Source organism: Asterias rubens, chromosome 15 (genome assembly GCF_902459465.1).
Source record: "Asterias rubens chromosome 15, eAstRub1.3, whole genome shotgun sequence".
Classification (NCBI taxonomy): Eukaryota; Metazoa; Echinodermata; class Asteroidea; order Forcipulatida; family Asteriidae; genus Asterias; species Asterias rubens.
In genome coordinates this window covers 14,151,987-14,177,922 of record NC_047076.1, presented here as the reverse complement: position 1 = coordinate 14,177,922, position 25,936 = coordinate 14,151,987, and the positions used below count along the sequence as shown (strand labels likewise).

The window sequence follows — 25,936 nt, the reverse complement described above, 5'->3', positions numbered from 1 at the left end:
TTGAGATCAATTGGTCGTCGAAGATGCGAGATATGGAAGAAAAAACACCCTTGTCACACGAAGTTGTGTACTTTCAGATGCTTGTTTTCTATACCTCAAAGTCTAATTCTGAGGTCTCGAAACCAAATTCGTGGATAGCTAATTTTTTCTCTCGAAAACTACGTTACTTCAGAGAGAGAGAGAGTTGTTTTCTCACAACGTTTTATACTATTAATCTCTCCCCATTACTCGTTACCAAGTAGAGGTAACGAGTCAGGTAACGAGTGCTAATAATTATTTTGAGTAATTACCAACAGTGTCCACCAATAAAGTCAACTGGAAATTTTCGGTAAATGAGCTGCCAATTTACCCACCAAGCTATTCTATTTCGCGAGAAATCGAATGCTACTGAAAAGGGTCAATCGATTTGTTTTAACAAAATTCAACATTTTCTGCAAACTTTCAATTAACTTAAATTCCTCTAAACATAAGTTGTTTCGTTTTAAACAAAATCAACAAATTTGGTTACATTGTTACAAAAAAATAGCGATCTTTTCTTGAATTCGAGTGTCGGTTCGAATCCCGGTCGTGACACTTGTGTCCTTGAGCAAGATACTTTACTATTGCTTCTCTTCACCCAGGGGTATAAAATATGGGTTTCTGCGAGGGTAGAGGTTGATATTGTGAATGATGAAGCTTTTGGAGCGATATAAACTGTTGCCCAGGTTGTATACTCCCAAAGGGAGCTGAGAAACATAAAAAGGGATGTTATTGGCCCTATGACCATGGCACGAATGTAAAGCGCATTAATACGGTTATGGTTCCATAGTTTTCCAATCTGGGTTGGCAAAAACTCGGGCTGTGTAACACGAATAGCGCCCTCTCGGGTCAGGGCCAACTCTTAAATTTGTAAATAACACATATCTACGTGACAAAAGCTATTTTGACAAAATACCACTTCCAGCTGACTGTTAGTTTCATCTAGATTGGTTTGTTAACACAATCGCACCCCAACCACTCCTCCCAACCCCCTACTGCAGACAGGTCGTGGCGTAGACATCCTACATAAAGAACTACACCACTGCTGCTGCTTTTCGAGGTCATGACCTTGCCTGACCTTGCTGTGGAATGTACATTCATACAATGTCATACGTTTATTATGCAGTGACTAGCACTGCATGAATGTACATGTACTGTGCACACACACATTGGTTTCCTGCACTGTCCCGAAGACTAGGTCTCTGTGTTCTGTCAGAAAACTGGCATTTCTTCAAGATATTGTGACGATGGGGACGTTTAATGAATACCGATGGAATTGCCACTTTCCTATGGATGTTTTATTAGTGTTTGTGGTAGTTCTTCAAACTGTTGGAAGGATAGAATGTTCGAATTTAGAAGTTCGTTTGCCGATGGTGAAAGAAGGTCCAATGGATAGCCTGTTTGGATTTTCAGTTGCTGAACACATTGTTTCAATGAAAGAACCAACACTATCAGACAACTACGATGGAAGCTTGTGAGTACTCAAAATATTTGATGTAAATTGTAAAAGATTAATTAAGGAATAATACTTATTGGAAAAGTTTCCGTATGGCGCCACCACTTTTTCATTCGATATGAAATAATATAAGATCTAATTTACCTCAATGAGATATCCCTTTTTGTAAACATGAGTGAAAAAGTGGTGGCGCCATACGGAAAGTTATCCCTGTGGATAAATGAACTGAACTTAACTGGGAAAAGTTTCCGTATGGCGCCACCACTTTTTCATTCGATATGAAATAATATAGTATCTAATTTACCTCAATGAGATATCCCTTTTTGTAAAAATGAGTGAAAAGGTGGTGGCGCCATACGGAAAGTTATCCCTTAACTGAACTGAACTTGTAAATAATAATAATAATATATAAATAAAAATAAAAAGATAATTTCGTTTAATAAAGTCAACTTTCTTTGTGGTTTTGGAGTTAATTAACGGCGGATAAATTGGTGGCGACGTGCGGAAGATTACCCATTAATTTATTTATATTTTATTAGTGCGTAAAAAAGCTTCTTTTTTTGGGGGGGGCGGTAAGCGTTGAAATGCTCCCTTTATTTTACCATTTTGCTTAATTGCCGAACGACACTGGGATGGAAAAGGGGCTTAAAATTAAAAATTCAGCAAAATCAGTCAAGCGGAAATTGCGATACACCTTATGAATATGAGGCGATGTACACATCTGAACAGATTTATTAATTTCTTTTAAGCTTTAAAATGTTGTTTATTAAAATAAAATTACTAAAGCAGCTACCCGAAAAAACAATAAACAGTTTATAAAAGGTCTTTGTATATAAAATATATAATAATTACAACATTTGAAGATATTAATTACAAGTCCTCAGATAATTTTGATTTCATCCAGGCAGTCCCGTATTTTACTAACTGTCTATTAAATATCCAATAACTTACTGACCAACTTCAAATGTATTGTGCGAGTCGAACGAACAGTTCTTTGTTCACAGTTTGTGGTGTTGGTGTTAACCTCAATCCACTCAATGTCTTTAGGCCCTATTGTATTATCATGAAAATTACCAACAACCCCTTTTTCACATAAAGACTCTGATGTTTACATTTTTTTTCTAAATTTGTAGCCTTCGGTAAAAAAGAAGAAAGTTACTTTTTTTTCAATTTGCTAATTGATTGATTTCAACTACGTGTATAGCAAGCAGGGTTCTTGAGATAAACTGTACTGTCACTTTACTGTTAAATTTTACTTTTTAAAACCAACTTATACAAAATAATTTGAAATAATGCCATCCTCATTTTACACACTCTACCAATTGAGTCATCTAGCCCCAATATTGGGGGTCTTCTTTTGAATACATTTCTTTGTTAAATTGTTTGAGGGTGTAACGTAATTAGTTGGTATGTGATTCATGTTTCAAACAACAAAAGGTTTTATTGCATCAATTTAACATGTTATTGTGTTGAAATTTTTTTTACACTGTATCCTCAAACAAGTTCATTCAATTGAAGCAATGTTTTTTTTAACAGTCATATTAAAAACTCATTAGGCAAAGACAAAATCTCATTTTAACAAAATAAACAAAAATTGTGACAATTCCCGTTTTTTTTATTTCAAAGAAAGAAACAGGTGTACGCATTTAAAGTCACCTGGAAATAGATTTTTTTTTTTATATATATGTTTCTGAACAATAAAATGATGTTTTTAGTAATTGTTTTTTAAACCTTAGTTTATTGTTTATTCATACTCCACTCATCAAAACACATATTTTAGTGACAAAAGCTTTGTTTTGGCAAAATACCACTTCCAGGTGACTTTAACTGTTTGTTAACAAATTTGCTTCATTTTAAATGTGCAAATACACGTATAACTTTGAGGCCACATCAGATTTTCACATGGTGTACACTTGACTGAATTGAAACCACTGGTCATAAATCAATGTACATCATGGTACAGTTAATTTGTCAGTAATTAAGTGTTTTCTTAACCATTTTCTTTTATTTTTATCCAATTGGAGACTTTCAGGACGCTTGGTGGCAGCAGACTTACCAGGTCAAATCCATTGTTCTCGGTAATGTGCGCATGCTCAGAACTATGTGAACAATGGACATTTAACTGGTAAGTCTGCTGCCACCAGCACCACCCCAACTAATTTAGAGATAGTCATTACATGTACATGTACATGGTGTTTAATACTGCAAACCTTTACATATTCGTATTGCCACCATGCAAAGTTTAAAATCCTACTTAGCCTAGTAGTAGTACTTATAGACTGAAAATTGTAGGTTGCAGGATCCTTTCATTCTATGTACGCATTGATGAAAGGATTCGGGTACTTTTTCAAAATGTCAAGACTTACATTAAACTTTGAAGATAATGATAATGTAGTGGAAAGCTTCCCTTCAAATATTACTAACTTAGGTCAGGGCTGTATGCTTCGTTTTTTCAAAGGGCAAGGGCACCAAGGCATTTTCTCTTTGGCAAAGGGCACCCTATGAGGAAACTGTAAATTTCTACTGTGAGCATTTCAAGGGCACCAAGGCAATGACATGGGGCAACGGAGGCAATCGCCTCCGTTGCCTCCGTGAAGTATCAGGCCTGTTAGGTTGTGTACTTTTTGAGAAATGAGTAAAACAAGTAACAAATAATTTTTGTATCAGGAAGACGAAAATTATTTTAGCATGTAAAATCCTATTAACCAGTTATGATATTTTACCAAAACCAAAGCATAACTGGTTCAAATACGTTTTTACATGCTAAAATTGAGACGAAAATTATTTGTTTTACTCATTTCTCAAAAACTACAGCACCTCAATAAGTAAAATTTCAAGGGAAGCTTTCTAATATCATAATCTTCAAACTGTGTAAGTTTAATGTAAATCTATGGATATTGTGTTTTGTGTTAGGAAAAAGTACATAGACTATAGAGAAACAATCTGATGTTGTTGTACACTCGGTCGTGCAAGGAAGATCCCTACTGCACCGAGACCAAGAGAGATCACTGTTGCCAAATTTGGTGATGCCACATGCAGTGAAGTTCTTATATTGAGTGAATGGCATGTATGCTGTACATGTAACATCACTTCATACTGGATTAATATGCTGGCAAGGTCTTCAGGTTTTTTTTTTTCTTGCTCAGTGGTGTTATTGTTGGTCTTAAAGGCAGTGGACACTATTAATTATCAGTATAAAACCTTACTTGGTAAAGAGTAGAGTAATGGGGAGAGGTTGATAGTATATATTATAAAACATTGTGAGAAATGGCACCCTCAGAAGTATTGTAGTTTTCAAGAAAGAAGTAATTTTCCATGAATTTGATTTTAAGCAGAATTAAATTTTGAGTCTCGAAATTAAGCATCTTGAAAGCACACAACTTCGTGTGACAAAGGTGTTTTTTCTTTCATTATTATCTTGCAACTTCGACAATCAAATGAGCTCAAATTTTCACAGGTTTGTTATGTTTCAGATAGACCAAGTGAGAAGACTGGTCGTTGACATTTACAAATAGTGTCCAGTATCTTTAAGGTTTATAGGATTATGTTACTTGATTTATTCTGGAGGGTTGTCTTTTGATTTAAACAAAGTGAAACTGCTGTTCACCTCGCTATGTTTATTGGATTGCTCATATTTATAACGCCATTAAACTAGTTATTATAAAACAATAGATTAGTATGCAACGAGGAAGGGTATTGGCTTGTTTGGTGAATTTGTGTGATAGCCTGATGGCAAGCAATTTCTTGCACATTCACCAGATGGCTGCATGATCGACTGAAGGTTTTTTAGAAGTGTGTTCTGGGAACCGTGTGACGGACTCAGAGGTCTGGCGTAGTACGGTACTCAGAGCTCCGGATTACCAAATGCGGTAATATTACATCATGCCATGCCTGCGCACACCAAGCGAAAGTACCCGTAGTCCATTTTAGTGCTGTGCTGAGTTGACCAAATGTTTCGCTCTACTCGTAGCTAGCTGTCATGGCGGCGTTCACAAGTAAATCATGTGGTGTACACAAGTGGAGCGTCTACGACAGTATTGCGAAAAAACTAATCACATAATAAAGTATTTGAGGAGTGGGAATTACAAAGAAGGTTCTTCTGAAAGCCAGAACAGAAGAGGGTTTTGGGTTGCCTGTTGAAAAAGCACTCGTACATTAACTAAACAGGTCTCGAAGATTTATTCGATCAGAGATCTGAGAATGTGATTACTGCGTGCCGAAATGCCTGGTGGCGTCACCCGGAGCTCTGAGTACGCCGGACGGCTGAGGCCGCGACACCGGGTTTGACACAAATGCTGTGTCCAACTTAAATTATGTGAAGGTCATAAAAAACTCACAGACTATCATTCATAAAGCAATGGTTTAAAGAGTCTTCATATACAGTTTAGGCCGTACACTGTATTGTATGCACAATAGAGCACACCTTTCGTATTTGTTGTCAATGAACCACCAACAACGCAACAAAACGTAAAATATGTAGCACTTCCTGTGTGGTTAAACCAGACTGATTCAAGACAATGGCACTATGAGCTTTAAGTTTCCCATCATAGATTTCACCCTTGTTTGTGCAGTACAAACATTACATTAGTCATGGTTTTAACCATTACTCTAAGCAAAAAATAATGGAGGTTGAAAAATTGAATGTTTAATGCAGGCTAAATTGAGCCTCATTGGCATTTGTATAATTATGACATATCAAAATCTAAATTGCCAATTTTAGTAATTGCTGTTAAAATTTTTTAGTCTGTACTTAATCTTAAAGGATAACATTCCAAAAGGAGATATTATATTAGATGTGAAATTGATTCAGAAATGAATACAAAATAGCAATCACTGCATGTCATATGTCTATTTAGACAGATTACATGTATGGTCAGATACCCATCAAAATATGTACGGTTCATAATGACATGTTAGTCATGCAGTGGAGGGTGGCAGCGCACGCATCATGAAGAAAGGAAGCCTTTCTGTAAAATACTGCATAAAGTATTTACATTATGCAAAAGCCATAATATTGTTATAGGCTGTGTAATGAGATGATGATTTAGGTCTGAGACTCTTGAGTTGATTGGGCATAAATGGCATAAATAAGAGGATTGGTTGAGTGTACGACTAGATGGTGACTGTGACAAACTTTAAGTCTGTTTGCTGGACAAACGATAAGCTAAAGATATACGAGTGCAAAATGGGCTCACTCACAAGTACTTCACAAATTATTAACTGGTAGTTAATTTCAAATGACCTTTAAAATTTTGACTTGCATTTATCATTAGCAGTTTCTACGTTCACAGAGATTAACTGTTTACTTTCTTTAAGCTATAACACCTTGAGGCCCGTTTCTTACTTCCTTTAACTGGTTGTGGCTGTCTTAAGTGCTATTCACACGACAGAAATTTAACTGGGGTCCCTTGCTTTATTTTGACATGGTTGTGAATTGTAGCAATGCTTGAAAAAATATTTCACAAGAGAACTTGGACAGTAGATACAATGTTGTTTTTTCACACGAGGAACATTTTGTAAAATTTTACAACCATGCTACAGTCATGGAGGCTACCTCCAAGCTACAATGTAGCAAGGGACCCTTACTAAAGTGCTCTCGTGTGAAAGGGGCTTTATATGAGTATGGATAGCCCCATGGTATGAGTCAGACTACATGTATGTACAGGATACCTAGAAAATGATTGTAGGTGACTCAGAGATTATCCAAGAATGACAGTTATTTTACAACATCCAAGCTACAACTAGCAAGGGACCCTTGCTAAAGTGCTCTCATGTGAAGGGACTTTTTATGAATGTGGATAGCCCCATGGTATGAGTCAGACTATGTACAGGATACCTAGAAAATGAAAGAAAATACCCAGAACATGTAATGACTCAGAGATTATACCAAGAATGACAGTTATTTTGATTATTTTTAATCTGAGACATCAGAAGTATTTCGAGCTTCTTCCTTTCTTCTTTCTCAAGAAGACGATCAGAGCATACTGATTGAAACGTTGAGTTGAAACAACAGTTCTTTTGAGAACCCCCAACTCATTATATATTGTATTTCCACCATGCGAAGTTTCAAATCCTACTTAAGAAAATCTTGTCTATACATACGCTTAAAAAAAAAAATTCAATTCAAAGATCTAGTTTTTTGTAAGATTTGTATATAATTGAATTGTCATTATTTAGCATGCTTGTCTCAGAGGGAAGGTGCTTCTGTTCACCCAAAGTGATGGAAATGTGACACGGTGTATACAACACATTCCAGAAAGCCTACTGACATTAGTAACACAATTATGACTCACAACTATTTATCAAAATTACATTTTAAATTGTATTCTTTATTGATTAGAAATTTATAAATGTTCACATTCCTTTTGCTGTATTAACCACCTGGCCATAATGTATTGATTTCTTCTACCCAATGGTGCACTGTGCACAGCTGTGGCTATACATGAATGTACATCTAGGATAGGTTGGTCGGTGGCGTTGGTAAGTTTTAGGCCTTGCGCTTTACAGCTTTTTAAAAAGTAGCCCACCAGGCTAGTAAACTGCCATTTCACTTTCTGCAAAGAAGCTGAATGCAGCCCAGATTGAAACATGTTTTGCCACAAATCTTTCTGATTTATTCATGTTAGGATCACAACCAGTTTTATGGTCAATTACATTTACACACTGTATCCAAAATAAATTCATAAGGACCTCAGACAGTTTCGCTATTCCTATTGGTGGAGAGCGCGTCACGTGGGTGTGTACAATGTATGAACCTTTGTTTATGACCAGTAAAAAGTGTTGAAACATGGGCGTGACACGCGAGCTTGCACCTGTTCTTATAAGACAGTTTCTTCGTTCCCATTGGTCGAGAGCAATGGCTGAAACAGTTGTGCCACATCACGCGATAAACGTGGCATTCCCTTATAAGGAGTTGTTTACCCGAAGGCGGCGGAGGGCTTCACCATTTCATAGCTAGATCTTTGTCTTTTTGATTGGAGGATACAACTTTTAAAATAAACAAAGCGTAGGCCAACAATTTTTTATTGTGAAATTACACCCGTTTCTTTTGGGTCGGCCTGTGAGATCAAGAATGTGTTGGATTCAACAGTGACAATGTGCGTTCTGTCCAGCGTTTTTGAGACACGCTGACGCCTAATGTGTGCCTTGCATATATGTATTAACACTGCTGCATTACCAAAGACACGCGCACGCAGTGATGTATTTACTCAGCGTGCAATAGTACTTTTCGGATGAAACGAAAAATGCACGGTGATTGACTTGGCGTGCAATAGTACTTTTATTTGCCATCACGTGACATACAATCCTCCAATCAAATGGCAAGGATCTGCTTGGGTCTTGTATAAAATGTAATAATGAACCCTGTCCCATGAGTAGCAGTTAACTCTTTACTTCTGAATGATTCGAGTACAATAACATGTAGGAGGATTGGTGTATAAACAGACCTCTTCTGTTTGGGTTATCTTCAAAGTTATTTCAAATTATTTCAACACATTGTACAGTTACAGACAAATGTTTGAAGGGTGATTAACGGTGTGTGTCTTATCTACTATGCAGAATTCTTGCTGGAGCGCCAACATATGATGATCCAGATGCACTGGTAGCTAAGACCGGTGCTGTCTTCAAGTGTCCTCTGAGTACATATGTAGATGATTGTCAAGATATGAATCTAGATATTACAGGTAACTATAATAATCTAGTATATAGCGAACAATTATTGTGTATGTTTAACTTTAATGTTTTTTTCTCAAATTTTAATATATTCGTAGAAGTAACAGTTGTATTTTTACTCTTTGTGCATGTGCATGCGCACTTCGGCCTTTTGGTCGCCATGTTTGCATTTTTAATAAACCAATAATAATAAACTTACAGGTTTAAAGGGTCTATGTACTTTGTGTTGCACAAAGAACACAATATCTATAGATTTACAGTAAACTCACACCGTTTGAAGATAATGAGGGTAGAAAGCTTCCCTGAAAATATTACTTGCTGAGGTGCTGTAGTTTTTGAGAAATGAGTCAAACAATGTCATAAATAAAGAAAATTGATTATGAGACGCAAAACTACAGCACCTCAGCAACTAATATTTTAAGGTACGCTTTTTACTATCATTATCTTCAAATGGTGTCAGTTTAATGTAAATCTGTGGACATTGTCTTTTGTGTTACAAAAAGAACCCAAATCCTTTAAAGGCACAGGACACTTTTGGTGATTATTCAAAATATATATTAGCTGAGCATCAAAAACTTACTTGTTAACAAGCAAAGGAGAGCTGTTGCTAGTATAAAACATTGTGAGAAATGACTTCTTCTGGAGAAAGGGCTCTTTTCTCACACAAATATTTGAATCTGAAAGCGACTTCACGCCCAGAACCCTTTTTTCAGGCATCTGAAAGCACACAAAATTGTGCAACAAGGGTGTTTTTTCTTTCAATATTTTCTTGCAACCTTAATGACCAGATACACCAAGAGAGAATTCTGCACAGTGTTTGAAAAGTAAAAAACTTTTCCAGTCCAGCAGTGCCTTTAATAACTGTATAGTGCCATCTGGTGATAGGCCTTTATGTGCATTTATGAACATTTCAGTTTTATACTTATTGTATGTAAAAAATACTATTTTTACTTTTGTCTATAGGCAATGATGACACTGAGAATAAAACAGACCAATGGCTTGGTGTAACAGTGAGAAGCCAGGGGCAAGGTGGAAGAGTTGCTGTAAGTAGTTAAAAACATGAATCAAATTAAACCTGCATCAGGGATAAAGTATATTTTCTTTGGTTTAGAATAGATGGATTGCAATACGCGTCATCGACCGCCATCTTTGATGTATTTTACACGTGAAAGGTGCGCGAGAGTCACACGCAGCGTGTAGACGTGTGCACTTTTCTTATGTAAAATGCATCAACGATGGCGGTCGGTGACGTGTATTGCAATCCATCTATTGTAAAGGTTGTAGGCTCAAATTTGCCTGTGATTGATACACATCGGTGTATGGTTCAACCCAAATTAATATTCTTTATCCCTGATGCAAATTTAACATCTAATAAATTGTTGTGGTAGCCGCTGTTAAAATATAGGATCCAAACTGCCTTTAGCTACCGGGCAATCTTGGTGGTCTAGTTGGTAAAGACACTGCTCTAGAATTGCAAATGTCGTGGGTTCGAATCCCAGCTGAGTAATATGCCTTTGATATTGTTCACAGAGCTCTGGAAAGTACTGAGTATACAATGCTTTAATACACACATTGGTGTAAGGGTACATCAAAATTAGCATCATTAATTTAATAGCAGACAAAACTTTGACAGGGGCTGATTCACTTGAGAGGTTTCGCAAGTCTATGGATACACTATACAGATACAGATACGTCGACACTTTGTGTGTTCATGTGACGCGCATCTGCGACTATCGTATTTTGCACACACGTTAGCAATGGATACAGGAGCTCATACACGACGTAGAAAAACGGAAACTGTTTTGCAGACTTTAAGTAGTCTTTTAGTTCCAGATCAAAAACATTTTCCTCGGAATTGCTTGCACTGGTATCGTGCTTGATATACGTGAGATAGAAAATTGTTAGTCATTTGCAAGCAAAACGATGATAAAATGCAGTGTATAAAACATGGGGTCTCTATCGGTCATGCTTGTCAGAAAACCACTCATGATGAATGCAAACGCCCTCCTAAGTGACACATACCTATAGTTTGCGAAACAAAATCCAATACGCAGCTGACATGAACGCAAACAGTCATCATATCCGTACCAGTATCCGCACGCTTGCGAAACCTCTCTATTGTTACTATGTACCTCACTCTTACAACGTATGTATTTTAAAACTGTTCATTCATGACTTGTATCCACTTCATACCAAATACAGACTTGTGCTCATCGCTACAAAGTGTTGTCTTCTGACACGATAAGTGGTCTTGGAAAATGTTACTTGAGGATGAACGATCTTACAGAAGACTTATCCATACCTGGAGCTTGGACTATGTGCAGAAATATGGAACTTGGAAAGAAGAAATTTGGTTACTGCCAGGCTGGAACTGGCTTCTACATCTCACAGGTAAAGTTAGTAGGCCATCCTACATGTAACTGAAATAAACATGTATGACCCCACTAGAGTAATGAATCACAGAAGTGGAAGGTTGAATATATGACCCCACTAGAGTAATGAATCACAGAAGTGGAAGGTTGAATATATGACCCCACTAGAGTAATGAATCACAGAAGTGGAAGGTTGAATATATGACCCCACTAGAGTAATGAATCACAGAAGTGGAAGGTTGAATATATGACCCCACTAGAGTAATGAATCACTGAAGTGGAAGGTTGAATATATGACCCCACTAGAGTAATGAATCACTGAAGTGGAAGGTTGAATATATGACCCCACTAGATCAATGAATCACAGAAGTGGAAGGTTGAATATATGACCCCACTAGAGTAATGAATCACAGAAGTGGAAGGTTGAATATATGACCCCACTAGAGTAATGAATCACAGAAGTGGAAGGTTGAATATATGACCCCACTAGAGTAATGAATCATAGAAGTGGAAGGTTGAATATATGACCCCACTAGAGTAATGAATCACTGAAGTGGAAGGTTGAATTTCTAACTCTTTGGTTCTTTCAAAAACATTTTCTATGATTTAGCAGACATTAACAACAGGTTGTAAATATTTCGCTGATCAACTGTGTTTGGGGTTGAATAAAGACAAATACAATACAATACAATGGGCTTTTGTGTAGCGCCATTTCATTTAGACCACAGCGTTTTAGACGTACAAAAGCAATGCAAATAATACAACAAATGAACAAAAAAGCAATAAACAACCTAAAGAAAAAGATGGATTTGAACAAACCACCTCCAGATTAACTTTCCAGTGCTCTACCAACTGAGCTATCAAGCCATTTAACTTAACAAACAAACAAACAAACAAACAAACAAACAAACAAACAAACAAACAAACAAACAAACAAACAAACAAACCCACCAACAAACAAACAAACAATTAAAAAAAAAAATAAAAAAAAATAGTAATAAATACCTTTTGGGTATCCACAATGTGTTTAATTTTGAGACCTCGGCTTGAAATCAATTCAAATATTTCAGAGGGAGCCGTTTCTCACAATGTTTTATACTATTAACCTCTCCCCATTACTCGTTACCAATAGTGTCCATGGTTCACTTTGAAAAAGTACCCAAATCCTTCAAGGTCAATATTTAATTCTGTATTCATAAATAATAACATTATTCATAAATAAATTCATAAATACCTCAAACAGTTTCGCCATTCCTATTGTTGGAGAGCGCGCCACGTGGGTGTGTTTCAACAGTGTTGAAACATGGGCGTGACACGCAAGCTTGCACCTGTGCTTATAAGACAGTTTCTTCATTCCAATTGGTCGAGAGTAACGGCCGGGACAGTGCCACATCACGCAATACGCGCTACGCGCACAGCACTCCATTATAAGGAGTTGTTTACCCGAGGGCCTTACCATTTCATAGCTGGAGGGGTGTTGTGTTGAAAAAAATCATAAAACAATTATAATTTTTGCATTTATTTCACTTTTGACAAAAAGTGTTGCTGTTTTTTGACCGAAAATGTATTTATGAATGGGAATCAAAGTGTGTTGAATCGGTTTTCAAATGGTGGTTTAAACCCCCAAGGCCTGGTTCTTGATAATTTACCTCGACTTTGTCTCGGTAATATTATCAAGAACCAGGCCTCGTTGGGTTTAAACCATTAGTTGAAAACCTCTTCACCACACATTGATTCCCTTAGTTGAAAACCTCTTCACCACACATTGATTCCCTTTATATTGAAACAGAAAGAAGAAGGTATAGCAGGGGAGTTCATAGCAGGCATACCAGGAGCCGGTGATTGGAGAGGAGGAATCTTTACTACGACTGTCCCTGATGAAGATGAAATCAATCCTGATCTAAGACGCACAGCATTGGATGACGAGTCAGCTGGAGTCGGTCTCAACAGCTATCTAGGTAAGTCTAAATTGTTCTCTTAAAGGGTACATTTTTTAAAGACACAAAACATAATGTCCACAGATTTACATCAAACTCACACAGTTTGACAATAATGTCCACAGATTTACATCAAACTCACACAGTTTGACAATAATGTCCACAGATTTACATCAAACTCACACAGTTTGAAAATAATGAGGAGAGAAAGCTTCCCTGAAAATAGTACTTGCTGAGGTGATGTATTGCTGAGAAATGAGTAAAACAAGTCACAAAAATAAATTTTGTCTCTAAAGACAAACATTATTTGAGCATGTAAAAAAAACAAATATTTTCGTGACATTGTTTGTACTCATTTCTCAAAAACTAAAGCCCCTCAGCTATTAATATTTTAAGGTAAGCTTTCGTTTTTCATTATCTGTAAATGGTGTCAAATTGATGTAAATCTGTGGACATTGTGTTTAGTATTAAAAAAAAAAAAAATCCTTTAAAAGAACGATACAGAATTGGTACGAAGAAAAAAACAATGTACACTCAGTACTTTCCACGAGTTCTGTTCTAAGTCCTGATTGGAACGACCGACCTTTTGGCCAATCTAGGGCAGGGCCCAGTTTCATGGCTCCGCTAACCGTAAGCAAAGAATCCATGCTTATGGAAGCAGGCAATTTCGTGCTTAGGTCAAGTGTATTTCACGAGTTAGCAGGGAATTTTGGCTTCTTTGCTTGCGTACTCCATGTAACTAGGCATTCTACGCTTACACAGCTAGCGCAAAAATTGGCGCTCGCACGGAAGTGGAAAATTGTGATAGTTAGCGCAGAATTCAACAGTAGCGAGAGCCATGAAATTGGGCCCAGATGTCTAAACAACTAGACAACTGATGAATTATACACATTCTGTTAAGATGTAAACATTTCCTTCATTACCGTCTTTTGTTCTTACAAGGTATACTACACATGTTCTTTTCTCTATTACTGGTGATGTTTATGACATAGGAGTAACTATAAATATGAATAATAAACTTGCGGGTACAACCATGAGTAAAATATCTTTTGAAGGAGTGGTGGCTCTGAAAAGAGCCAGTTTGGTCTTGACGTTTTATGACATAGCTTTAACTTTTACAGGTTTCTCAGTCACATCTGGTAAATTTGGGGACAAATTTATGGTTGCGTCTGGTGCTCCGAGACACAATGCTATAGGAGCGGTCGTTATGATTTCAAAGCATTTCGGTGGCTTGAGACAGGAATACGTTCTTAAAGGAGAGCAACCTGCAGAGTCTTTTGGTTACGAGGTTTGCTCTGCAGACTTAGACGGAGATGGGTAAGTCAAAAAATATAATACATGTTGCAAGACAGGTTCTCAAAAGAACATAATCTACCCATCAAGTAGATACACACATGGTGTAACCGCAAACCTATTATACTTTCTATGTCATTCAATCTTTGTGTTACAAAAACCAAAGAGATTTCCAAATGGTATTATCGCAACCTCTCTTAGTTATACTTCCACCATGCAAAGTTGCAAATTCTACTTAAAGACCTTTCTTTTGTTGATAAACGAACAAACACCTTAGTAGGCATGGAGGGCCGATTGTTTGTAAAACACTCAATCGTAATAACAGATGTTTTAACCAAAATCGCAATTTCTGCAAACTTTAAATTAAATGAAATACCTCCCATAATTCGTTGTTTTGCTTTCAACAGAATCAACACAATGTTTGAATGTGTGTGCAACATTGTTACAAACATTAATAATAATAATAATGATAATAATAATATCAAAGTCTTATATATCGCACGTATCTACCAAACAAGGTATTCAAGGCGCTGAGTATACAAACTTTCAGAAAGATAGGTTATTACAGTGATGAATTTTGAGACCCAATTATTTTGCACCTCCTAAGGGTTAACTAGGTGCTACTGTGCACTGTACTTCAGAGGGAGCCGTTTCTCACAAAGTTTAGTTCTATCAACAGCTCTCCATTACTTGTACCAAGTAAGTTTTTATGCTAACAATTATTTTGAGTAATTACCAATAATGTCCAGTGCCTTTAAAGGCAGTAGACACTATTGATAATTACTCAAAATAATTATTGGCATAAAACCTTTCTTGGTGACGAGTAATGGGGAGAGGTTCATGGTATAAAACATTGTGAGAAACGGCTCCCTCTGAAGTGATGTAGTTTTCGAGAAAGAAGTAATTTTCCACGAATTTGATTTCGAGACCTCAGATTTAGAACTTGAGGTCTCGAAATCAACCATCTAAACGCACACAACTTTGTGTGACAAGGGTTATTTTTCTTTCATAATTATCTCGCAACTTCGACGACCGATTGAGCTCAAATTTTCACAGGTTTGTTATTTTATGCATATGTTGAGATATACAAACTGTGAAGGCTAGTCTTTGACAATTACCAATAGTGTCCACTGCCTTTTAAATAGATAATATATTGGGAGTTAGTTACAGTTATCAATTTGACATATTGGTGTGATGCAAAAATTAAATTGTTTTAAATCTTATTTTTCTTTTACTCTTGAGCTTTGTAGCTCATTAAGATGTTCGTTATTGCTTTATTCTCCTGCCGATGACTAGAGCAAGCTGTCAAAACATTGAGACCACTTTAAAAACTAACTCCTCAATCAGTCGTCAAAGTTGCGAGAGAATAATGAAAGAAAAAACACCCTTGTCACACGAAGTTGTGTGCGTTCAGATGCTTCGATTTCGAGACCTCAAATTCTAAAGTTGAGGTCTCAAAATCAAATTCATGGAAAATTACCAATAGTGTCCACTGCCTTTAAGTAATTGATTCTGTTTTGTAAATGTTGTTACAGTTTTGATGATTTGATTGTTGGAGCACCTATATACTACAATAGAAGTACTGAAGCAGGAGGTCGTGTTTATATCTATCTCAATAAGTATCAGAACGTAAGTACATAACTGGCTGACGTGAAGAGTCTTTGTGGTAAGGGTTAGATATTTTATAACATTACCAACAATTTAAATTACATTGCAAATAACAAGGTTTAAAGTCACCTGGAAATATAATTTATTTTCGTCAAACATTAGAGTATATGTTAATGAACAATAAAATAATTTTTTGAGTAATTGTTTGGAACGATTTATATGTTATAAATACAAATAGATAAAGTTGTTTGGGGGTGACTCCGCCTACCCCTTTTCTGATGTCAATCGAGGCAGACTTTGCCTCGATCGAACATTGAACACACGTACGTGCAAGTACATGCAAGTCCTAGTCGTGAGTTTGTACCTTTCGAAAAAAGGTTTATTTCTTGCATTTTTCCGGCAATGTCGACCACGTGTATTGCTGCTTGAGTCTTCTCACTTGCTGTATCTCGATATATGTATAAAATAACAAACCTGTGAAAATTTTAGATCATTAGGCATCGAAGTTGCGAGATAACAATGAAAGAAAAACTGGTTTTACCCATATACAGCGATGTGTGTTAGCACCAGCACTGTATACTCACTACATAGTATGCCTGTGGATTTCTTTCACAGAGCTCGGGAAAGTACCGAGTATACTGTGCTAAAACACAAAAACAAAAACAAATGCACTTTACAAATGCTGGTATTTCTTCTTTTTAAAAAGTTTATAGTACCCGCTGCTAAACATAGGATTCAAACTGCCTCTAACCACCGGGCAATCTTGGTGGTATAGTTGGTAAGACATTGCTCTAGAATTGCTAAGGTTGTGGGTTCAAATCCCACCCGAGTAATATGCCTGTGATTTTTGTTTTCACAGAACTCTGGTATATACAGTGCTAACACGCATCGGTGTATGGGTAAAAACCAAAATGAATATTCTTTATCCCTGATGCAAATTTAACATCTACTAATAATTCTTATTGCTCTTCTTAGGGTACTTTTCTTGGTATTGAGCCAACTCGTCTGACCGGTGTTAGAGATTCTATGTTTGGTATATCAATCGCTAACCTCGGAGATCTCAACATAGATGGCTATGAGGGTAAGTATTAGTAGGTTCATCTTGCAACATGCAAACTTAGTCATTATCAGGGATGAGATATTTCAAAATATTATCTGAATTCAGTTTAAAGTTTGCCGGGTAAACCAAAAATTATATGTTTTTTTTGTTTTGTTTTTAAATAAGTTGTGCTCTTTGATCTACTTCTTTATAAGTGAGGATACTGAGCCGCTTGGAATCTATATCTCAAGGGTTAAAAAAGTGGATTCGCCATCATTTCAATATACCCACTAAGATCTGGATCACAGTTTTAGACTTTTCTTGTCGGCATTGTCTCTCACCCCTGAAATATGAAGGTGGTCTTCAAGTGATTTCAATCATGACTTTTTCACAGGACAAGTAAAATATAAAACAACTTTACCCTTTTGTTCATAGGACTCGGGGGGGGGGGGGGGGGGGAAGTACTGAGTATACAGTGCTAACACACATCGGTGTATGGGTTAAAAAAAATCTTTATCCCCGTTGCAAATTTAACATCTCTTATAGCGTTGCGGTACCCGCTGCCAAAACATAGGATTCGAACTGCCTCTAGCTGCCGGGCAACCTCGGTAGTCTAGTTGGTAAGACACTGCTCTAGAATTGCAAGGGTCATGGGTTCAAATCCCACCCGAGTAATATGCCTGTGATATTTTCTCACAGGACTCGGGGAAAGTACTGAGTATACAGTGCTACACACATCGGTGTATGGGTACAGGACTCGGGGAAAGTACTGAGTATACAGTGCTACACACATCGGTGTATGGGTACAGGACTCGGGGAAAGTACTGAGTATACAGTGCTACACACATCGGTGTAAAGCCTGGTTCATACTTCCTGCGAATGCGAATGCAAAGCGAATTTGACGTCACACCATCCTTTCGCAGCTATTATTCGCAAGGGAGTAGAGCAGAGTGCAACTGCTGCGAACTGTTGTTGCGAATTTGCGACGTCAAGATTTGCTTCGCATTGGCATTCGCAGGAAGTATGAACAGGACTTATGGGTAAAAAAACAAAATGAATAACCTTTACCTCTGACTTTGTAGATATTGCCATTGGTGCACCTTATGAGAATAACGGTGTAGGTGCAGTGTATATTTACCATGGTGGACCAGATGGTATTATACAACCAGCCTCTCAGAAGATAACCCCAGCTGATTTACCAGATGACCTTCCGACAAGTCGAGATATCGGTCAAGCATTTGGGTATTCCTTGTCTGGCGGTCTGGATCTGGACGGTAACCAATATCCAGATTTGACCGTTGGTGCTTTTCAAGCTGATGCTTTGGTTACATTTAGGTAAGTTAAATTTGTTACACTGTCAAAGATCACATCCCTTATAATAACAATACAAAGTTCTTATAAAGTGCACATATCGTAGATATGGGATCAAGGTGCTGAACAAATAAAGACATCACAATAAACAAATTTATGGGCTCAGCGGCCGGTTTTTACAAAACGCTAGAATTAATCTGATCTAGAGTCAGGACGAGTATTACCCTCTTAACTTAGGATGGGTTCAATGTGTCCTACGTCTTCAGATAGGGACCTTAACTCGTCCTAAACCCTAAGATTAATCCTAAGTTAGGATGAGTTTGGTGAAATCGACGTCTGAACACTTCAGTCTTCAACTGTTTTTTTTTAAAGTCATGCATGATTGAGTCAGACTGGCAGATTTCTGGAGGGATTTTGTTCCATAGGTTGGGGCCACTGTAACCAAAGGCACCCTGACCAACCTCTTTCTTACAGATGGTGGGAGTAAGTTTTGTTGCGTTGTCCAGTTTACGAAGTCAGCTGTCGCAATGAAAAATGGAGAGAAGATTGTTGTTGTAGACAGGTGCTAAGAGAAGACATTTCCAAACAAAGAGTATAAAGTAATCGGGGCCCAATTTTATGGCTCTGCTTACTGTAATCAAAGAATCTGTACTTACTGAAGCAGGTAATTCCGCACTAACATTCGTGTGTACTCCGCATTACTTAGCAATCTACGCTTAACACAACTAGTGCAGAAATTCGGTGCTTGCCCAGTAAGCGGAGAAGGGTGATTGTAAGCGCATAAATCGGTGGTAACCAGAGCCATGAAATTAGGCACAGATGCTGTAGCAGTTGGAGTAGGAAATGAAGAAATAGCCCAAAACTTGACAAGTAATTTTTCTTTCAATTCAATAAAATTTAACTCCCATTTATTTCCATACTTTCTTGAAAAAAAACAAACTTGAACAATGCAAATACGGGAATTAGATATACAGGAATTAGATATAAAAAATAATCATTATTTTTTTTTTTTTCCTCTTTTTTTTTAACATGAAGAGCCAGACCAATTATAAGTATCACAGCGGAACTACAGCTACGAGAATCACAGATCGATCCTAATATAACAACTAAAAAAGGAGCAGAAGCGTTTAGGTAAGATATTGAGTTCTTCAACTTGTTTCTGTGTTGTATAACTGTTGATGAGATTGAGCTCTGAGGAGCTGTCAAGGAACTAAGTCTGCCAGCAACAAGATAACAAGTACCAAAAACCTATATTTCCTGTTTCAATAACTGATTTTATTTATTCTTTGTAGGTCCTATGTTCAAGTGCAAATGAAGTACGAATGCAACGCAGATAGATTTGACGAGTTCATGCGTAAGTTAATGTCTACTTCTTGCTTAATACTCAAGGCAATTTGTTTGAATCTTTACAATGGTTGTTATATGCGTAAAGCGCTAGCCTCTCACCAAGGTGACCCCGGTTCAATTCCTCGCCATGGTCATGTGGGTTGAGTTGTGCGTTGGTTCTCTACTGTGCCACGAGGGTTTTCCAGACCATCCGGTCTTCCTCCCTGGTGAAAAACCAAACACTTTTGATCTCGGGCTGTGCTCCAAGGTCATAATGGGTTGATGTGGCTGGCTGCCAAAGGCGCCCTTGCATGCCTGCTTCTCAAAAAGCTGCGAGTAAGGATGATTAGCCTCCCAAATTATTATTATACAACTATTTGTGAGGAGTAATGCTAACATGTTTACATCATTTCTTATTCAGGAGTTGAATATTCCATCGAAGCAGAGGAGGAGAGGCGTGATTTGGGTTTAACTTCAAGAGTAATCTTTGAAGCGTCTGATTCCTATGCCATCCGTGACCAGACAATTCTTCTTCAACCTCAAAGTAATGAAGAGACTGTAAAATCAACCAGATTTTGGTTCACTCTTAGGGTAAGGTTATTATGCTTATTCTTTTTATATTAAAGGGTCTATGTACTTTTTCCTAACAAAAAACACAATGTTTGGTTTACATTAAACTTACACAGATTGAAGATTATGATAGTAGAAAGCTTCCCTTGAAATTTTACTTACTGAGGTGCTGTAGTTTTTGAGAAATGAGTAAAACAAATTATTTTCATCTGAATTTAAGCATGTAAAAACGTACATGTATTAACCAGTTATGCTATGGTTTGGGTATAAATAAAGCAAAAGAAGAAATGCTGGTCATTTTCTACCTTCCATCCCAGTTAGTAGTTAATAAGCAGAACTTTTCAGAACTGAGAAGTCTTCCAACTTGCAAAAATCTACTTCGCAGTAGCAGAATATAAAGCAAGAAAAGTTCTCATTCATTCATTCATTCATTCATTCAATTCACATTTATTTCCACAAACAAATTTCAACAAATAATACAGAACTACATTGAAATGCATACATGTAAAATAAAATTCAACAAAATAATAAATTAGAGGAAGGCGCATGGAGGCAAGGCCCAAAGTAAGCCAGCTAGATTGTAGCAGCTTGCCTTTTCATAACAAAATAAATGATCAAAATGTACATGCTTAGGACAATACAAAGACGAAACAGACAGACAGGCGGACAAACTACTGGAGAAAAGGACAGTGAGAAAGTAAGCAAATATAAAGGGAAAGAACAGTATAGAAACTATGTTACATGCTGGGAAATAAGGAACTTTTTATAAGAAGTTTGGAACCTAGCCACAAAGGATATGAGGCTTTGATAGTCTGGTCAACCTAGTTTCAAAGATGAGGACCAAGTAACAGAGAGTATTTGATGTGTTTGATGTGCGTGCGAATGGGACATGCAAAGATGAGGACCAAGTAACGGAGAGTATTTGATGTGTTTGATGTGCGTGCGAATGGGACATGCAAATATACATGTAAGGACCAAGTAACGGAGAGTATTTGATGTGCGTGCGAATGGGACATGCAAATATACATGTAAGGACCAAGTAACGGAGAGTATTTGATGTGTTTGATGTGCGTGCGAATGGGACATGCAAAAGAACATAGTCAGCCTAGTAGGTAGATACACACGTGGTGTTACTGACATGCAAAAGAACATAGTCAGCCTAGTAGGTAGATACACACGTGGTGTTACTGACATGCAAAAGAACATAGTCAGCCTTGATGTGCGTGCGAATGGGACATGCAAAGATGAGGACCAAGTAACGGAGAGTATTTGATGTGTTTGATGTGCGTGCGAATGGGACATGCAAAGATACATGTAAGGACCAAGTAACGGAGAGTATTGGATGTGTTTGATGTGCGTGCGAATGGGACATGCAAAAGAACATAGTCAGCCTAGTAGGTAGATACACACGTGTGAATGGGACATGCAAAAGAACCTAGTCAGCCTAGTAGGTAGATACACACGTGTTGTTACTGACATGCAAAAGAACATAGTCAGCCTAGTAGGTAGATACACACGTGTGAATGGGACGTGCAAAAGAACCTAGTCAGCCTAGTAGGTAGATACACACGTGTTGTTACTGACATGCAAAAGAACATAGTCAGCCTAGTAGGTAGATACACACGTGTGAATGGGACATGCAAAAGAACATAGTCAGCCTAGTAGGTAGATACACACGTGGTGTTACTGACATGCAAAAGAACATAGTCAGCCTAGTAGGTAGATACACACGTGGTGTTACTGACATGCAAAAGAACCTAGTCAGCCTAGTAGGTAGGTACACACGGGGTGTTACTGACATGCAAAAGAACATAGTCAGCCTAGTAGGTAGATACACACGTGTGAATGGGACGTGCAAAAGAACCTAGTCAGCCTAGTAGGTAGATACACACGTGTTGTTACTGACATGCAAAAGAACATAGTCAGCCTAGTAGGTAGATACACACGTGTGAATGGGACATGCAAAAGAACATAGTCAGCCTAGTAGGTAGATACACACGTGGTGTTACTGACATGCAAAAGAACATAGTCAGCCTAGTAGGTAGATACACACGTGGTGTTACTGACATGCAAAAGAACCTAGTCAGCCTAGTAGGTAGATACACACGGGGTGTTACTGACATGCAAAAGAACCTAGTCAGCCTAGTAGGTAGATACACACGTGGTGTTACTGACATGCAAAAGAACATAGTCAGCCTAGTAGGTAGATACACACGTGGTGTTACTGACATGCAAAAGAACATAGTCAGCCTAGTAGGTAGATACACACGTAGTGTTACTGACATGCAAAAGAACATAGTCAGCCTAGTAGGTAGATACACACGTGGTGTTACTGACATGCAAAAGAACATAGTCAGCCTAGTAGGTAGATACACACGGGGTGTTACTGACATGCAAAAGAACATAGTCAGCCTAGTAGGTAGATACACACGTGGTGTTACTGACATGCAAAAGAACATAGTCAGCCTAGTAGGTAGATACACACGTGGTGTTACTGACATGCAAAAGAACATAGTCAGCCTAGTAGGTAGATACACACGTAGTGTTACTGACATGCAAAAGAACCTAGTCAGCCTAGTAGGTAGATACACACGTGGTGTTACTGACATGCAAAAGAACATAGTCAGCCTAGTAGGTAGATACACACGGGGTGTTACTGACATGCAAAAGAACATAGTCAGCCTAGTAGGTAGATACACACGTGGTGTTACTGACATGCAAAAGAACCTAGTCAGCCTAGTAGGTAGATACACACGTGGTGTTACTGACATGCAAAAGAACATAGTCAGCCTAGTAGGTAGATACACACGTGGTGTTACTGACATGCAAAAGAACATAGTCAGCCTAGTAGGTAGATACACACGTGGTGTTACTGACATGCAAAAGAACACAGTCAGCCTAGTAGGTAGATACACACGTAGTGTTACTGACATGCAAAAGAACCTAGTCAGCCTAGTAGGTAGATACACACGTGGTGTTACTGACATGCAAAAGAACATAGTCAGCCTAGTAGGTAGATACACACGTGGTGTTACTGACATGCAAAAGAACATAGTCAGCCTAGTAGGTAGATACACACGTAGTGTTACTGACATGCAAAAGAACCTAGTCAGCCTAGTAGGTAGATACACATGTGGTGTTACTGACATGCAAAAGAACATAGTCAGCCTAGTAGGTAGATACACACGTGGTGTTACTGACATGCAAAAGAACATAGTCAGCCTAGTAGGTAGGTACACACGTGTTGTTACTGACATGCAAAAGAACCTAGTCAGCCTAGTAGGTAGATACACACGTGTTGTTACTGACATGCAAAAGAACCTAGTCAGCCTAGTAGGTAGATACACACATGTTGTTGCTGACATGCAAAAGAACATAGTCAGCCTAGTAGGTAGATACACACGTGTTGTTACTGACATGCAAAAGAACCTAGTCAGCCTAGTAGGTAGATACACACGTGGTGTTACTGACATGCAAAAGAACATAGTCAGCCTAGTAGGTAGATACACACGGGGTGTTACTGACATGCAAAAGAACATAGTCAGCCTAGTAGGTAGATACACACGGGGTGTTACTGTAAACCTATTTTTTAAAAATATCATTTAAGTATTTATTGCTTTGTCCTACAGCCTGGATTTACGGATATCTTTCGCAAGATACCCTTCAAGTTAAACTACAAATTACCTGATGTGGAAGTGACGACCCCTACCCCAGGTGAACCAGTACCTGATCTCAACAAGTTTGCGATTCTTAACAGTCAGATGGATCCGTCTAAAGTTGCTGAGGTAAGTTACTGGTGTTATTACACTTCAAGTTGAAGGAGGTTGTTATCTTTTAAAATCCCCAGTTTTATTTGTTGCTTGTGTTATCCAAGAGATGTTGGGTCACATGGCTTGCTTGATCTGTTTGTCACTCCCTATTACTGAAGGCACTCAAGGATAGTTATTGGATTTTTAAAATATTTCCTCTTTAAAGACACTGGACACTATTGGTAATTGTCAAAGACTAGTCTTCTCACTTGGTGTATCTCAACATATGCATGTTTTTAACAAGCCTGTGAAATTTCGAACTCAATTGGTCGTCGAAGTTGCGAGATAATAATGAGAGAAAAACACCCTTGTCACACATAGTTGTGTGCTTTCAGATGCTTAATTTCAAGACCTCTAAATCTAATTCTGTGGTCTTGAAATAAAATTTGTGGAAAATAACTTTTTTATCAAAAACCACGTTACTTCAGAGGGAGCCAGTTCTCACAGTGTTTTATACTATCAACAGCTGTTCACCACTTGTTACCAAGTAAGGTTTTGAGCTAATAATTATTTTGAGTAATTACCAATAGTGTCTACTGCCTTTAAAGTCCTCAGTTTTCTTTTTTTGCTTGTGTTATTCAAGAGAATGTTGTGTCACATGGTTTGCTTGATCTGCTTTCACTCACTATTATAATCATGGAAAATTATGGAGTTCTAAATATTTCCTTATAAATGGATAATCATGAAATCTTTCTATTCAATTATAAAGGTTAGAGGCACTGGACACTATTGGTAATTACTCAAAATAATTGTTAGCATAAAACTTACTTGGTAACGAGTAATGGGGAGCTGTTGATAGTTATAAAACATTGTGAGAAACAGCTCTTTGAAGTAACGTAGTTTCCGAGTTTCGAGAAAGAAGTAAGTTTTCATTTCGAGACATCAGATTAGATTTTGAGGTCCCAAAATCAAGCATCTGAAAGCACACAACTTTGTGTGACGAGGGTGGGTTTTTTTCTCATTATTATCTCGCACCTTTGACGACCAATTAAGTTCAAATTTTCACAGGCTTGTTATTTTGTGCATATAATGTGGAGATACACCAATTGAGAAGGTTAGCCTTTAACATTTACCAAAGGTGTCCAGTGTCTTTAACTCTCCTGATTTTATGTTTTTGATTTCTTTGTTCCAGCATTGCACATACATGTACATGTGTTATTTTTAGTTGTGCACTTTGCATGTTTTGAATTAAAAGCAACAGTTATGGTTTGTATATTGCTATGATTTATTCATTTATTTGCATTACTAATTTTGACAGGATGGATTCTCAAGCGTAGACTTCCAGGTGACCAATTATTACATCTAATTCTAATTCAATGTATTAAATATGCACCATATAAAGGTCACTAGAAATCACACACTATCACAGTTTTACTATAATCAGACACTAATTACCAAAATAGTTAAAATGGTAGTAACATAATAAACAAACTTCTGGGAACTACATGTACATATCCTCATTAATCATTTTATATTTTAGATTTTTCTCTAAAAACCTTAACATAGTCTTTCACATACATTAATGT

At 37.5% G+C, this 25,936-nt stretch overlaps 1 protein-coding gene across 2 annotated transcripts in view; it reads left to right on the top strand.

Moving 5' to 3' along the window:
• The first annotated feature begins 1,178 nt into the window (after nucleotides 1–1,178).
• The window catches only part of LOC117300181 (integrin alpha-6-like), a 43,575-nt gene continuing 18,817 nt past the window's right edge, over nucleotides 1,179–25,936 (top strand). For both annotated transcript variants that reach the window (XM_033783902.1, XM_033783901.1), the window contains exons 1-13: nucleotides 1,179–1,492; nucleotides 9,032–9,156; nucleotides 10,109–10,188; nucleotides 11,348–11,536; nucleotides 13,307–13,475; nucleotides 14,576–14,771; nucleotides 16,283–16,376; nucleotides 17,331–17,436; nucleotides 18,477–18,729; nucleotides 19,741–19,836; nucleotides 19,998–20,059; nucleotides 20,453–20,622; nucleotides 24,231–24,386. In XM_033783902.1, the coding sequence (XP_033639793.1) occupies nucleotides 1,266–1,492; nucleotides 9,032–9,156; nucleotides 10,109–10,188; nucleotides 11,348–11,536; nucleotides 13,307–13,475; nucleotides 14,576–14,771; nucleotides 16,283–16,376; nucleotides 17,331–17,436; nucleotides 18,477–18,729; nucleotides 19,741–19,836; nucleotides 19,998–20,059; nucleotides 20,453–20,622; nucleotides 24,231–24,386 (1,923 nt within the window). In that variant the 5' untranslated portion in view covers nucleotides 1,179–1,265. The remainder of the gene's footprint in view (nucleotides 1,493–9,031; nucleotides 9,157–10,108; nucleotides 10,189–11,347; nucleotides 11,537–13,306; nucleotides 13,476–14,575; nucleotides 14,772–16,282; nucleotides 16,377–17,330; nucleotides 17,437–18,476; nucleotides 18,730–19,740; nucleotides 19,837–19,997; nucleotides 20,060–20,452; nucleotides 20,623–24,230; nucleotides 24,387–25,936) is intronic.